This window comes from Phyllostomus hastatus, unplaced genomic scaffold (genome assembly GCF_019186645.2).
Source record: "Phyllostomus hastatus isolate PE091 unplaced genomic scaffold, TTU_PhHast_1.1 phas_scaffold_93, whole genome shotgun sequence".
NCBI lineage: Eukaryota > Metazoa > Chordata > Mammalia > Chiroptera > Phyllostomidae > Phyllostomus > Phyllostomus hastatus.
Genome location: NW_025334042.1, coordinates 18,097,282 through 18,113,628, shown reverse-complemented (window position 1 = coordinate 18,113,628; position 16,347 = coordinate 18,097,282). Strand labels below are relative to the sequence as shown.

Genomic DNA, 16,347 nt, shown 5'->3' with positions numbered 1-16,347 from the left:
GTGGTAAGTCTTGGTGCGAGTAGCAGTGGGGAGAAGGTAAATTGTCCCATGGGCAGGCCAGACCTATCACCTGAATGCAGGATATTAGGACACTTTTGCTCCTCAACTTCCCACTTCCTTTCCTTGCTGAAAAACATCTTAAATGTTCAAATTACCCTATAGCTGTTATGCAAATGCTCCAGTATCCTCTGAATCTCAGCTGGGATCTCTGTAACTCTATTCCAGAGATGCGAGCCTTGGCTGAACTCTTGGGCCCCTACGGTATGAAGTTCCTGAGTGAAAACCTGATGTGGCATGTGACCTCTCAGATTGTGGAGCTGAAGGTACTGTGGAAGCAAGCCCTGGGTGAAAAGTTTAGCCTCAGGGGAAGAGGGTTAGGAGTAGCAGGCTGGGGAGAAGATGTACCATGGGGCTCGTCTTTTCCTGCTGAATGTTTCTGTGTCCTGGCTGCAGAAGTTGGTGGTGGAGAACATGGATGTGCTTGTTCAGATCCGATCTAACTTCAGCAAGGCAGACTTGATGGCTTCTCTGCTGCCCCAGCTGACAGGTGAGCATCTCCCCTAAAGGGAGAAGGAACTATGGGAGAAGCACTATGGATGGTAGGGTTTGGGGGGATCTGGGGCTAGGCTGGGTCTGAAGAAGCAGCAACACCACTTTTCTCCTATGTTCTCTTCTCCAACACTCTTCTTTCTCCTCAGGGGCTGACAATGTGCTGAAGCGCATGACCATCATCGGAGTTATCCTCAGTTTTAGGGCCACGGCACAAGAGGGACTTAGGGAGGTGAGTAGGGGGAGAGAGGGCTGCCACAGAATCATAGATACCTCTGTGGGTATGGCTTGTATGAGGAGTTGTGGAAAGGGTTGGTGATGAGGAGAAAGCTTAATTTGGTAGGGGTCCTAGAATACCTCTGGGGGCCGATGAACTGAGGGAACCTAGGTGCGTGAGGGGAGGGGGGTTTATTTAAGCTAGTGTTCTTATTTAAGCTGAGGCCCTCGTTTTGGTTTGTTTTCACCTTTTTTGAAGGCATTGGCCAACTGTTCTGTGGATTAATTTATTTTCTCTTTCGTCTAGGTTTTCTCCTCCCACTGCCCATTTCTTATGGGTCCCATCGAGTGCTTGAAGGAGTTCGTCACTCCAGACACAGACATCAAGGTAAAGGGGAGTACAAAGTGGAGTCCAATTAGATTTGTTGTTGAAAAAGGATGTAGCTAGGATCTTGTAAGGGAGAGAGGGCTCTGAAGAATACTATAGGGAGAAGAGCCAGGATTAGAATAGGAAAACACTGGGGGAGATTTTATAAAGAGAGAGAGGGGCATTGGTCAGACAAATATTCCTGGAGGGAGAGGGCAGAGCTGGGGAGACATGGAGGGATGGAGAAGAGTGGGAGCCTGGGAGAGCCTGGCTGGGCTAGGGCAACATTACAGGAAGGAGAGGTGTAAGCTCTGTCTAGGACAGTATCTGTAAGTTTTCACTTAATATGTACACACAAGTTCTCTCTTTAGTCAGGAGCTTAAGTACTTCTTGCAAAAAGATTTATTCCTTCTATTCCCACGCACCCTGCCTGCTGTCAGTTTCATTTCCTTTTCTGGCCTTTTCTTTCCCCTAGTTCTGACACCTGATTCCTCTGTGTCACCTGCCTCAGGTCCCATTCACTACAGAGATGGTGAAAGAAAGAGGGGCTTCTGTAGTCTCGCCAAGTTAAACATCCCTTCCCCTTCTTCTCTCTTACCTCACATTATCTTGTCTTTTGAATCATCTGGAACAAACAAATACGTTATGCAGGAAATACAGCTGAAGGTTGAGAACAAGGGCGTTTAAATGCACAGGCTAAATCTCTTGTTGATTGTTTTAATGAAGGGAGGCTTGTGATAAGAGGAAACTGGTTAGCAGGAAGAATGTTAAAGTTAGATGTTAAGAAACACATCTTTACATCTGGATCAAAAGAGCTGGGAACTATCTCCCTCTGTCTGTGTAAAATCAGATGAGGGTCAAACGGTCATGAGGGCCATGAGTGGGTGATGTTTCACTGGATGGCTGCCCCTTTTGACTGGCCCTTGATTTTACAATTTTACGGTGAGCCTGGAATTCTGGAAGCTGCTGATGTTGAGGTCGAATGCCCTAGCCTGTCATGAGCTTGTCTAGCTGATATCTCCTAGACAGCCCTGAGCTTTAGGCTCTGCCTGCTTTTGAAAATAAGCAAGTAGAGGTGGAGAGGGGGATGACCTGTCCATCAGAGATTCTGTTACTGCCTCAGAAGGGTAAAAAGATTAGGAGAAGAGAAAAATAAGACTCCTTCAATCATCCCTTTCTTCATCCAGAAAACCACATGTCCTGGACCAGGTCCCTGATCTCCTAGGCTATGATTGCTATGAGCAGGGTCATCTAGTTAGTAGGGAATTTAAACAAAGGACAAAGCAGAATGTGGCTAAGGTTTGGCTTCTGTGTGGAGTGTATAAGCAAATTGTGTGTATATTTTTATGTTTGTGGGGTCTTTGCATACAATGCTTAATTGTTTACTATTGAAGCAATTATCTGTGTTCTCTCAGAATATTTTAAAGGTCCTTTTTAACCTCAAAATGGGGATAAGTACTTGATGTTAGAGTAGGGGGTTTGGGGGCTACATCCTGGGAACCTGATTCTAAGAACAATGAGGGATTCAGGTATCAATCAGTAAATATTAATCAAGTGCCTTCTATGTGCTTAGCATTGTGTTAACCACTAGAGAGGATAAAAAGAAAAGCAAAGTTCCTAGCTTTTGAGATAAAGGCAGAGGGAAAGAAATTCATGTATATTTGTCATGTATATAGTTACTCCATTAGTCCCTAGGCTAGATGCTTTATACGTGTAGTCTAATTTAATCTTCACAACAATTCTGTGAGGTAAGTACTATTATCCCAGTTTTACAGATGAGAACACCGAGGCATGAAAAGGTTACTTAAATTTTAGTGAAGGTCACACATTTAGTAATTGGTAGTGTTAGAATTTGAACCCAGATCTCCTCATTCTAAAGCCTTTTTCTCTCTTCTCCATGCCGTGAGTTTTTTAAAAATTATTATTATAATCTAGTTGGTGAGGTAAGCCATATATGTCTCACCTCCTGTCTGAAAAGATAACTGAAATTACCAGGTGCTGTATGTGACCAGTGCTAAGTCTGTGGTACTAATTTAAGGAGGGAGACAGGGGTTTGGGCTGACATCCTCCAGGCTTCACAGAGAATATGAGATTTGAGTTAAGCCTCAAGGAATGGGTTTTGCCTCAATTTAGTAGAGGAGAGGAAAAGACACTCTAGAAGAGGGAAGCCCATGAACCAAAGTATGGAAATAAGCAAACAAATTGTAATTTGAAGAGTGAATAAATTACCCTGGCTGCATTGACTGTAAGAAGTGTTTGGGGAAATAAGGATGAGAAAGTAAATTTGTACTATGGTGTATGGGAAGGCCAAACTAAAGCATTTCATTTTTTTCCCCTGTAGATAAGTGATAGCTATGAAAGGAATACCTAGAAAATGTGGTAGTACACCAAAAGTTTAAAATCTGTGATCTAGGAATCCTGATGTCCTATAACCTTTGCAAAGTACTTCTGTCCTGGGAATCATCTCCAGAATGTTGGTTTTTTCTCTACCAGGTGACCCTGAGTATCTTTGAGCTGGCATCTGCTGCAGGAGTGGGCTGTGACATTGACCCAGCCCTGGTGGCTGCTATTGCTAATCTGAAAGCTGGTAAAATTGGGGAAAGGAGGAGAGGAGGGCTTGGGCCATATTTCTGGGTGGAAAATGCCAAAGTCAAAGAAGACTTTTGTTTGAGGGTGTAAATTCAGAAGCTTTAAGCTGGGGACTAAGGAAAGACTTAAAGTGTGGTCCCTAACCCCCACAAAATATAAATTCTTACACAGGAAATTTAGATTTCTAGTCAGAATCCAATCAGTTGACCTGCCAATCAGCTAAAAAGTATTAAGTGAGAGTCTGTTGCTCAGCAAGTGCTCAAAGGAATTTACAATTTGGTTGGGGAAGTAAGATGAATGCAAATGAGAGAATAATACACAGTAGTATAAGATTTCATGCTCAGCTGTGTGGTATAGCATCTGAGTTCCCCAGAGTCATTTAGTGCTTTCCCCTCCTATGTAATCACCGTGACATTATTCACTTTTCCCCCAGGTCTCACACTTCTCTCATATTTTCCATTACGCATTTCCTCTGATTAGCATGTTCATACTTATACACACTCAGAATAGGATGGAACCAAGGGGCTGGCATTAAGCCCTTTCAAAATTGCCAGGCTGGCCTTCCTTCTTCTCTCTTGGTTTTGGTGAGACCCTTTCCTCCCTGCCTCTCCACCCCATCACAGGTGACAGTGTCCTCAGATTGCTTGTCAGCAGAGTCCTGTGCTAAGAGCTCTGCTCAGTCACCAGAGGAGGCCTCCAAGGACTCAGGCCCCTCACTGTAAGTGTAGGCTAGTCCTGTCCCCTTCAGCAATAATGACTTGCCTACAGTGCTTTATAGAGTGTATTCATAGATATTTTTTCATATGTTCCTCAGTAATTCTGTGAAATAGGACCCTTGCAGAGGATGATTCCTGTGGGCTAACCTTACTTCTCTTTTCCTTCTTACCAGATATGTCATCCCCTGAGGAAGAATATAAGGTGGCCTGCCTGCTCTTGATCTTTCTTGCAGTTTCCCTCCCACTCCTTGCCTCAGATCCTTCTTCCTTCTATAGCATTGAGAAGGATGGTAAGTAAGGAGTAGGTCCGAGGAACCAGTGCTATTTAGGTTATTGTCCTGGGTTAAGGAGATGAGGTAGAGACAGTTGCCTACCTGGAAAGTAGAGACTTCTGACTCAGGTGTAAAGTTCTCAAAAAGCACTTGAGAAGGCTATCCATAAAATTCAATTCCACTGAAATTTCATAGGAATACTTTCTTCAAATCCCCAAATGCCTCCTGTAGTTGTTAAATAGGGATGGTCCAGACTGAAAAACGAAAACTTCCCAGTTGGGACCAGCCTGGAGTGATTCACTCTTTTAAAAAATATATTTTATGTATTTATTTTTAGAGAGAGGGGTATGGAGGGAGAAAGAGGGGGAGAGGAACATCAACTGGTCGCCTCTTGCACACTGGCCTGCAACCCAGGCATGTGCCCTGACTGGGAATTGAACCAGTGACCATTTGCTTTGCAGGATGATGCTCAACCAACTGAACTATGCTGGTCAGGGCTGGAGTGACTCACTTGGATATTTCTTTTTGTTTCTCTCCCTTTCTTTCCCTGTCAATAATAACCTAGGTTACAACAACAATATACACTGCTTGACCAAAGCCATCATCCAGGTGTCTGCTGCCCTCTTCACACTCTATAACAAGAACATTGAGACTCACCTTAAGGAATTTCTGGTGGTGAGTGGGTCTAGGTGATAAGAAATGGAAGGCTGCAAAGTCTGGTGAGAAATGGTTTGGCTTAAATCAATAGACAGTCATTGTTGAGCAGGCTGTATAATTTGTTAAGTAAGTAATGAGGGGCCACTTTGTGAAAGACAGTTTCTTCTAAATTCTCTAACAGCTAATATTTCAGCCTCTGCCCAAATACTTGGAAAGAGCATTGGACTGAGTCAGAAAATCTGAGTTCTAGTTCTGGATCTGCTACTAGGAATTTGTATGACCTCTGAAGAACCAAACTTTTAGGGCCTCAGTCTTTCCTTTTATTAAATAGGGCAGTTAAACCAAATGCATCATTCACTATCTTGGTGTGTATTAGAATTCCAAGGAGCTTGTTCAAATACACATTCCCAATCCTATACCAGTTCTACTGAATTAGAATATCCTAGGGTGAGTCCAGGCCTCTGTTTTTAATCAGAACTCCAGGAGAGCTAAAGCACAATAAAGTTGGAGGGACACTGAGTTTTATAATCCATAAGGCTCTTTCCAACTGCAATACTGTCAAAAAGCCAAATGTTTTTCAAATTCTCAAATTTTAGCACAAATCAGAACCACCTAGAGAATTTCTGAATCAAAAGATTAGAGGCTAGGCTGGAAAATTCTCATTTCCAAGTTCCCAGGTTATGTTGATGTTGCTCATCCTGGGATGTCACTTTGAGAACCACTGGTCTAGATTTCTAGGGACTGGTACCTACAACCAAGCAGCTAATTCTACTGTAGGCTATGTCCAAATTGTTTGAAAAAAAAATAAGAAAAAAAAGGAGGAAGATACCAAGAGCACTGTGCCTGAATCAGAGGCCCAGCTCTGTCTCTCATTGGGTAGGGAGTCAGCTGTAAACAGCCTGGTGAAGTGTGGTGCTTGCATGCTGCCTAGGGAAAGAGATTAACCTCCTGGTTTGCAATACTACCTGCTTTTGTTCTAGGTTCTTTCCTTGCAACCTCTCCCCCAGCACCCCAGGCAACCTCCTGTTGTCCAAACTGGCTGGTTTACGGGCAACTTGCATCTCTGAAACCTAAGGAATTTGCCACTTTTTCCACTTGAGTTTCCAGAAACATCCCAGCCCTTTTTAACTTTCCTCCTTGATCTTTTAACGTCCTGTAGCCTGAGGCTGTCCTACTCTGACCTCTGTAAAAATTGCTTCCCTTACCAACTCTTCCCTTACAGGTGGCTTCTGTCAGCCTCCTACATCTGGGCCAGGAGACTGACAGGATTAAAACCAGAAATCGGGAATCCATTTCTCTGCTCATGCGCTTGGTATGTATCTTATTTAATTTGCTATGGGAAAAGAGAGAGGAAGAGCCAGAGGGAGATTCCCCCATTTTTTTAATCTTCACCCAAGGGGATGTTTATTGAGTCAGGAGAAGGGAGAGAGGGGAAGAGACATCAATGTAAGAGAAAAATGTCATCTGGTTGCCTCTCATATTCATCCTTACTGGGGATCAAACCTGCAAACTTTTGGTGTATGAGACAATGCCTCAACCAACTGAACCACCCATGCAGGGCACAGAGACTCTCTTTAAGGTCTTTTGGTCCATGGTATTGTCATCATTCAAAAGTATTAACTAAGAACTTATTTCTGCCTGGCTCTCTGGGTCTAGTCTTCATAATCTGGTTAACATTCAAGACTTGTCCTGTAATCTCAAGGTAGAGTTTTTAAGAGCTTCTCTGCAGGAGAGGGCTAAACCTGGCCCTTAGTGGACTGGGTCCCTTTTCCTGCAATATTCTCGAGTCTGAACTGGCAGGACAGCTGTGTGCCTCATCCATAACTATCTGTTCAGCACATGTTTGGTTTTATGTGACCACTTCCTCAGGACTGTATTTCTTGTCCTTAAGAGTACTATGAAGAGGGTGCTGAATAGCACAGAGCTTGGGGGAGTGGGCAGGAGGGCTCAGAGCAGGAAGGGATTTTATGTTTATTTTTTAAAGGTTTTATTTATTTACTTTTAGAGAGAGGGGAAGGGAGGGAGAAAGAGAGGGAGAGAAACATCAATGTGTGAGGGATACATTGAATTGGTTGTCTCTCACAGGTCCCCAAATGGGCACCTGGCCCCCATTCCAGGCATGTTCTCTGACTGGGAATCAAACCAATGACCTTTCTTCGGTTGGTAGGCTGGTGCTCAATCCACTGAGCAACACCAGCCAGGGCAGAGGTGGAAGAGATTTTAGATGAAAAGCTGTAAGGCAAGGAGCCAGGTGAACCATGCGTCAGGCAGCTCCTGCTCTCTCATCTCCTTTCTTCCCAAGCTGTGGGCTTTCCCCTACTTTGGCAGAAAGTTCTGGTAACTCTGACTCAGTTATTTAAAAAAAAACTTTTTCTCATGACCCTGTTTTCTCTCCTCAACATACTTACTCACTGTTTTGCTCTAAAAGTCTGATTCTCTAGGTTACTACAGTACTTAGATATGAACAGGAGGGGCTCCTGCCCTGGGCCTTGTGCTTAAGAGGCCCCCCTCAGACCAGAGGGAGAGGATATGCCCACCTGGAGGCTGTGTTCTGCCTCGAAGTCCACACTAAAGATTTCTGGGACTTGAGAATTCTTTGTTAAGCAGCTCCAGCCCACTTTTGGGGCTTGTGCGGAGCTCCTTCCCTAAGTCCGTCCTACTGAGGCAGACTGCTGCTGGTGCCTCTAGCACCTAAGGAGTGTATGGCTAAAGCTTAGCTGTGCAGACAGAAGTCTATATGTGCATACAAAACCCTTCAAACTGGGGCTGGTTCCTTCTCCCCTGTTCAGGTGCAGATCTCTGAGGAGTCTAAGGATTCTTAATTCAAACGTGGCCTTCCTTAACATTATGAAAGTATATCGTGAAGGTTGAAATATAAAATATAATAGTTTATTTGATTTATTTTGTCATATGGTATGTGGGCTTCCATTGGGACTCTTGGCTCAGGACCACAAATGTTAGGGGAAGGCGTACCCGGGAGTGCCCCTGGTTTCCTTTAAATACACAGGCACTGAGTGGGATCTGTGTCTCAGTTTCTCTTGCTAGAAAAAAGGCTAGGTTGGGCTGATTAAGGGTTATGATAGAGAAGAGAGAGGACATGAGGGTACGGGTGGAGGGTGTGTGTGGTGAGGGGTAAGAGGGCAGAGGAGGCAAATGAGGGCGAAGGCCAGTGGTGTGCTAGAGAGCACAATTTTTGGAGCATCATGAGCTTGGGCAAGTTAATTAACCTTTGTGAGACTTTGATTGTTTATCCATAACAATGGACAACAATGCTTATGATAGAGTGGTTAGGATTCATGAGATAAGATATGTGCAAATGCTTACTATATAACAGATGCTTAAGAAATGTTAGTAGTTCTCTCTCCCTCCTGTTCATTTTAGTGTCTGGAGTTAAGCTTGCCTCTTCATTTCTTTGGGCAGTTTTCACCTCTGAAAGGTCAGAGGTATTTCTGTATTGCCCAGCCTCCTCCTTCTGCTTTGCTCCCCACTCTCCTACTAACCTCAAAGTGTGAGGAGGTGTCTGCCCCTTGTGGCACTGCAGTGAGGCCTGCAGAGTGGCTGGAGCAGAGCTAGGACCAGGCAGTTTTTATTGGAGGGAGTGACAGAGGGACTAGCTGCTGCAAAGCAATTTAAATGCAAATGTTTCCACAGAGAAATTGGAAATGACCGAAGGGGAAAGAGCTGTATTCTAAGAGGCTACTCATATAGCCCCAAATCCTAGTCAGGCACTTTTGTCCCTGCGGTCTTTCTGTCTTGGCTGTCAAGGCTGGGCAATGTGTCCACCCCAGTATTACCAGCTGGTTCCCTCCATTCCACAGGGGAAAGAATCGTGGAATCTTATATGTCGGAATAAGGCCAGGTCCTGGGAATTAGTCCAGTCCTTACAATTCATAGGTGAGGAAACGGAAGACAGGGAGGAAAAGATGACATTCAAGGTCTCCCCCAAAATATGCAGGCAGATTTGGCCTTTACTCTAGGGCTGTTTCCACTACTAAGAATCTCTTCCAGTTAGGAGCTGTGTTATTTTCTGTGCTTAATGATGCAAAGAATAGGAAGTCTTGGGCCTGTGAACCTTTCTTAAAGCTGTCACTCATTCCCCTATACCTGAGGGCGGTATCCCAAGAAAGAGATCTTATCTCTGTCCTGGCTTAAGGTTTGAAAGTCTTGCCTAGCACAAAAAATTCTTTCCATTATCCAACCTAAGATCAGAGCTACAGTTTTAAGGGCAGATTTCTTTCCCTTCAGCCTGAAGTATCTGCTCTTCTGGCACTGCTGTGTGTATTGTGTGTGCATGTGTTTGAGAACAGCTGAATGTTACAAATTTTAAAACCCAAAAGGACTTCAGAGAGAGAAACATGTTAGAGTAGATAGGGTAGGTTCTCTTTTCTGAGTGAATTTCAGGGCTTGAAACACCAGACATATTGGGGAGGGCCCATCTGTGTGGATTGCCAGAGGATATGGGACACTTCTCTCCAGAGTGTGTCTTTTAGTCCCAAACCTCTTAATGAGAGGGGTACTGAAGGAAATACACCCTGTTCCTTCCTCAGAGACGGGGACCCTGCAGCCTCATGCTAGGTTGCATTGCTCTTTGCTAATATGCCCCCTATCCAGTCTTATCCAGGCATCTTGATCTATCTTTCCGCTGGGCTGTGGGGCTGCTGGGATTACCACAGTGCACGGGCTTCTAATTAAACTAATTAATCATGCCTGCTCCTTTATTCAGCATCCTTACTGTTCCACAAGCACTGTGCTGAGGGAGGGAGGACGTTGAGGCCCAGCACAAGGGGACCCATGTGGATTCCAGGCCTCTCTTTCTCAGCCTGCAGTGGCAATGGTTTCTTTCTCTGCCAAGCTTTGTCATTATCACTTTATTCATTCTTACCTGCATCTGTGCTGCCCACCCACATATGCTTTAGCATCCAGAGTGGGAGAGAATGGGAGTTTGTCTGCCATGAGGGAAGTGATTCTTTCCTTCCTTCCACTTCTGAGCCCTTCATATAACCCTGAGGAGGGGGACAGAGGCCATTATAAGGGAGGCGAGGAAGCCACATTGCTTTCCTAGAGATAAACCAAGTTGGGGAGGAAGGGGAGTGTGATTAGGAACCCTGTTTACTTGTAACTCTGAGGGCCTCAGAGGGCCCAGGAGACTGAATGAGGAGGATCATTGTGTTGTGGAGGTATGCCCTACCTGAGGAGCTCATCTCTTGGCCTGTTTCTTCCAGATGGTGGAGGAGTCCTCCTTCCTGACCCTAGACATGTTGGAGTCCTGTTTCCCTTATGTCCTGCTTCGAAATGCCTATCGGGAGGTATCTCGGGCCTTCCACCTGAACCGAGTGCTGGCCAGTACCCACTGAAGGGCCCTTTGGGACTGCCTAAACTCATGCCATCCTGGAAGCTGTGGTCATTTTCTTAAGGGGTGTGAATGGGGTGGGGTCTAGGGCCAGAGCAGAGGAACAGGCATATGGACAAACAGTCCAGGACTGAGAAATCATAGAGAACTGAGGCAGGCTAGGGGGATGGAGGACAGTTGATAGGAAAAGTTGGGGGCCTGGGGCCAAGTCTGAATTTTTATAACAAAAAAAAAACAAGTGATGTACAAATATGTTTCCTATCTCCTGTGACTAGAGCTTGAGCTCCGACTGGCATGGACCTCTCCGACCTTCATCACTATTCTAGGATAATGCTGGCGGGCAGAGATGATCAATCATCATATTAAACCATAATGAGCTTATAATCCTCCCATTGGAGCTGCTATTGTCTCCTGCACATTTATTAGGACAATTATCTCCTCTCTTCTTTTTTCCCAAATGTATTCAGCAAACATTCAGCCTGCTCCTACTGCAAAGTCGTAGCAAAGGACCCCTTTTCTTTTCTTTGTGGGAGCACTTTTAGGAGTCATAGGTCTCTTCCTCTGCCTCCAGCTATATTGTCTATAGGGGTAATGAGAAAGTACTCTTGAGAGATTTTCACTGCCCCAAACCGTTTCACCTGCCCCACCACCTTGGGGGTAACAAGTAAGTTCTCTCATCTGTTTAACTTTCACCCCTCCTGCCTTTTCTCTGACATCAGCAGAATCCAGAGCAGAGGGTCACAAGGTCACAAGACAAATAATTAGAGCAGAGTCATGTGGTTTCCTTCCTGGACCATTTGAGGTACTCCTCCTTCTATCTGGAAGGACTAATTTAACCCCAACCCCCTTGTCATCCTGGGTGCAGCTCTTGCTCCAGGCAGGGATTTCTCTTGTAGATCTTAAATTTCATAGACCTCATTAGGCTGTAGGGACCTGAGAGTGGGTATACTTGAGGGAGTACAAGTTGTTTCAACTTAGCCCTTTTCTGTGCTAATTAGAATTTCAAGTGTCACAAAGCCTGGGGCATTCAAGATAGCACTAAACTGGGTTTAGTTAATTCCATGGCAGGAAGCAGTGGCCTTCATCCATCTCTTCTGTGCACCTACTGGCAGGGAAGCTGCAGCAACAGATCATGTATGTCACAGGTTTAGAGTGGTTGGAATGGGCAAATAGAATTAACTAGTTGATTAGTCAGGGTCATGTTCATACTTCCATAATAAAACGAAGCAATTGTTGATTTTCAGCAAAACCGTCTGGTCTTCATTAAAGCTATTTAATAACTGTTTTTGGATTTTGTATGTGTGTTTGATTTTTATTTCTCGAGACCCAGGCTTAGTCCATACTTTTAAAACTTGGCACCCATAATCAATACACAAATTTTTACCAGCAACAATTGTCTGCTCTTTAACATAGAAGCAACAGAGGATCCTGCTTCATGCCTCAGCAAGTTGTCTTCCCTTGCTATGGAAAGGACAGCATGTTCCAAGGAGTGATTCAGGGTCAGGCCTACAAGACTGAGGGCAAAATCAATGAGGACAAGAAGGCTCAGAAGTATCTAAACAACTACTCTTAAACCCATATCTCTGCCAGGATCATCATCTTGAGGAGATGGAGACCTCTGTTTCATCTACATGTGGAAATGCTTAAAAGGAGCCTCCCAGAGTACAGAAGACAAGCTGCTGCAGGGGAATAGAGAGTAGACATAGCAACTTTATTTTTTAATTACAATTTTTATTGAGATAGTTAATCCAACAAACTAATGCAGAGAGATCCCGTGCATCTTTACCAGTTTCCCTCATGGTAATATCTTGCAGAAACGATAGCATACTATTATAACCAGGACATTGACATTGATACAATTCAGTGACCCTGTTCAGATTTCCCCAGTTTTACTTACACTCATTTCTCTGTGTGTATGTATTTAGTTCTGTAAGCTGTATCACGTGTAGGTTTGTGTGTCCACCACCATTGGTCAAGGTACAGAACAGTTTCAACACCACAGGGATCCTCTTGTTGCTCTTTTCTAACCACACCCACTTCTCTCCTGTAGCCCTCTTCCCTTCCCCACCCCCTGGCAACACGAATCTGTTAGTCTATTCTAAAATTTTGTCATCTGTGATAATGTCTTTTTATAAATACACAATTATACATACCTTTATCTACAACATATACTTTATCAAAGTGTTCTTTCATCCTTATATTTCTGCAAGGTAGCCAGAAGAGGCTTCCTTATTTCAGGCCAGTAAACAGAGTCAGAGATGTTAAGTGACTTAATGAAGGTCACATGTTTAGCAGTACATCTAGAACTGAGAGCTGAGAATGATATTTAGTCCTAGACCTTTCTCCCTGAACAGACTGCCTCTTCATCTGCCAAGACTTAGTTGTCAGCACCCAGAGACCCTAGAACAAGCAAAAATAGGAGAAGGTAAGGACACGATGACCTTAACCACCTGAAACAAAAGATGAATATCTTGGGGTAACAGGGTCCATCAGTACTTTAGGCAATTTGCTTCCTAAATTGCCTAAAATTGTCAGAGACCCCTTGCAGCCTAGGACACAATCAACTATGAACTGCTTTCTGCTCTCAGATCCCCAGCTTGCTTTGTTCTGGCCTCAAAGGAACTGAGGAATGAGTATCAGGGAGAAATTCTGACCTTGATTGCTTTGTCTTGCAGGCAGAGTAGGTTCTAGCCTCAGCATTTTCATTAGTGCAGTGTTTTCATTACAATCTCCATTAATTTGTTTGCAGCAAGGAGATGGAATTATCCCTCCTACCAGGCCTGCGGGGAGATGCTTGCAGAGGAGCTCCCATTCCTTTGGGCAGTAAAGACACTATGATGTTCAGTTCAGTGGGCAGGTGAGGGAAGCCTCTAAATGCAGTAGGCTCGGGGCCTGGATGAGGGGGTCTTACCCTTTGGCACTTTGTCCAGGAGGTAAGAGAACAGCTGCAGTTTGAGCTTTAATCTAGGAGAAGGAGGTCCCAGGTAGGGACAAGACTTCCTTAACCTTAGGTCCTCATACCTATATCAGTTCTTTTCCAACAAAGTTTCACTTTGAGAAAAGGCTGCTGGCACGTGGCTGAAATGTACTCACGGGGTTTGGGGGGAAGACTCTTCTTCCAGTCCTCCTCCCCACAGGGCCTCCTGCTCCTCCTAAGTACCTGTCATCAAAAGAGATGAAGATGAACCCCCCTCAGCCCCCACACCTCAATGAGTTGTCAAGTACTCTCCCTCCCACCTGAATAGGAAGCAGGAGCAGCGGGCCACGTTGCAGGTTGAGGAAGTCACAAGTTAACTTGAGCTGAGTTTGCAGCTCTGGAGAGATTGAGGAGCAGGCTTTTCTCTTGTCACTTTGGGAGGAGAGGATTGCGAGGCCTCCCCTTTAAATAGCATTCCCGTGGGAAGCAGATCACATCCATCCGTCACCAGTGCCAAAATGTCATTTTTGGGTCTCTATCAAACCCAAAGCTTGTTGAAAGGGATTGTGGGGTTATGGGAGTGAGGAGGCACAGTCTCCAAGGGACAGGGACAGTTTGGAAGCTGAAATGGAGAGAACTGAGGTTGGGCCAAAGGGGCCTGGGAAAAGTGGGGGCAGGGGACAGGAGGAAAAGACAGGGAGAAAAGAATAGTGGGTCTTTTGAGCCTATGAAAGAAACAGATACACCCTGTCTAGGAGGGTAAGACAGAAATGGGATGGGATTGCAACAAGAGCAATGATGTTGAGGTTGAACACCAAGACTGGTGACTAGAGAAAGAGAAAGAAAGCCACGGAGTGGAAAAGCACTAGAAAAAGTTGGGAGACTTGGCCTAGGCTTTGCTGCTTACTCTGTGGGACCACATAGTTTTTCTGGCCTTAGTTTTCCCATGTGTTAAATGAAGGGGGTTAGGCTAGATGGAGTCTAAAGTTTCTTTTACAAATAACTTTTGGGGGTATGAAATTTTTTTCTTAAAATGGGTCAGGAGATGGGAGCCTGGGAGAGCAGGGGCGGGATATACCACTGTGTGCACACGAAATGTTGAGAGATTCTTCTGGAAGTACATCATGACCTCTTTCCCATTTCTTCTAGTTGAAATACCTGCATGTTCTGGGAATCTCCTTAGCTCTAATCCTAATTTTTAATTGGAGCTCTTTAGCTCTAATCCTAATTTGCAATTCTGTTGTAGCTTCCAGCCCATTCTTTTTCAGTCATTAAGGAAGTCAATTGTTCTCAAATTTTGAGAATTAGATTGTGTATGAGTCTGATTTTGGGGGTCCCAGGTACAACTCTGACTTGCCTGGGACTGTTCCTGGCAAGGAGAGGAAAGGGGGATATATGCTGCAGTTAATGGGCAGAGAGGGGAAGTCCCAGTATTCTTTTTGGTGTGTTCCTCCATCTCTGCCTCTGCCATCTCCTTCTGCCTTTGTACCTCTGGGAGATGGTTCTCCTGATAATTCTCTGTCCTGCCAGATCTGAAGGCCTGGCCTAACTTCATTACCTCGAAGGCAACTCTTTAATGTTGGGAGTCTTCACCCTGCCACTTCACATCTGTTCTACTTCATTGCCTGGGAAGGCGGGAGCCTCCTTCCAACCTGCTGTGTTCTTAAAATTAAAACTCACCTTCTGGGATCCTGGATTAGTTAGTGAATACACCTCCACTTTCTATTTACATAGGATTTTCCCTGGTGTCAAAGCAGGTGGTCATTAAAGAGAACAATTCTAAGGAATGCTGAGGTAGTTCCTCCCAGAGTCCAAAGTAGGACTTAGTTTGATGGAAGAGGCTTTGTCCTGTTACAAAGTCTTGAGTTCAAATTCCAGGTCATTCTACAAATATTTTAAGCAGCTAGGCTGTTTTGTGCCCGGCCCTCAGCCACTAGATTTCTTTCACTGAAGACAGAATAAGAAGAAATAATCTGGAAAGGCTACAGGAGGGGTTGAGATATTGGTAATGATTTCCCGGCTCTTATGGAGTTGTATTAAACCAAAGAAGATGTGGTGCTGCCTGCACTGGTGGAGTCTCTCTGGAAAGCTCTGAACTGAAGAGAAACTTCCCCCTCCACAAGGGAAGTTAGAGACACCAGGGGGAAGGCCACAGTGATGGGCACAGTCAGGAAGACCAAACTAATGGAACTGGAACAGAGAAAAGGCATGGGATACCATGGAAACTCGGAGCAGACCCTGAACTTTTCCCTTCCAAGGCAGGAGTGCAAGTGCGAGGTTCTGGTCTGAGGCTGGGTTCTGATGGTGGGTGGCTTCACTGAGCCTGAGCGCCAAGGCCCCCAGGCAGAGAGAGGCGAACTCCTCAGGCTACCCTTCTCTCACACCGGACGCTAGGCACTTGCAGAATATATGAAACCACTCGCACGTACAAAGAAACTTAAAACGCAACACCCAAAAGAACCAAAAGAACCAAAGAACCCACGCAACACCCACACCGAAGTCCTGCAGCCGCCTGAGCTGCACTTTGTAAACACGCACTCACATCCACCGCGCGGGGCACCACACACAGCCACTCATCCCGGGATCCTGGGTGCTTGTGCTGGCATTTGGGTGCTTTGGTCTGGGTGTGCCCCCGGCTTCCAATCGTTCCTCATTCCTCCGGGAGGGGGAGGAGTGGCTGCGAGGAGTGAGAGACGAGCCGGCAGGCGGAGGAG

General features: G+C 45.1%; 1 protein-coding gene across 1 annotated transcript in view; it reads left to right on the top strand.

Moving 5' to 3' along the window:
- Positions 1–12,001, top strand: part of NCKAP1L (NCK associated protein 1 like) — a 42,226-nt gene extending 30,225 nt beyond the window's left edge. Inside the window, exons 23-31 of the mRNA XM_045829786.1 lie at positions 226–323; positions 454–547; positions 699–781; positions 1,073–1,153; positions 3,626–3,719; positions 4,611–4,727; positions 5,275–5,384; positions 6,589–6,678; positions 10,589–12,001. Of these exons, the coding sequence (XP_045685742.1) occupies positions 226–323; positions 454–547; positions 699–781; positions 1,073–1,153; positions 3,626–3,719; positions 4,611–4,727; positions 5,275–5,384; positions 6,589–6,678; positions 10,589–10,720 (899 nt within the window). The 3' untranslated portion in view covers positions 10,721–12,001. The remainder of the gene's footprint in view (positions 1–225; positions 324–453; positions 548–698; positions 782–1,072; positions 1,154–3,625; positions 3,720–4,610; positions 4,728–5,274; positions 5,385–6,588; positions 6,679–10,588) is intronic.
- The last annotated feature ends 4,346 nt before the right edge of the window (positions 12,002–16,347 follow it).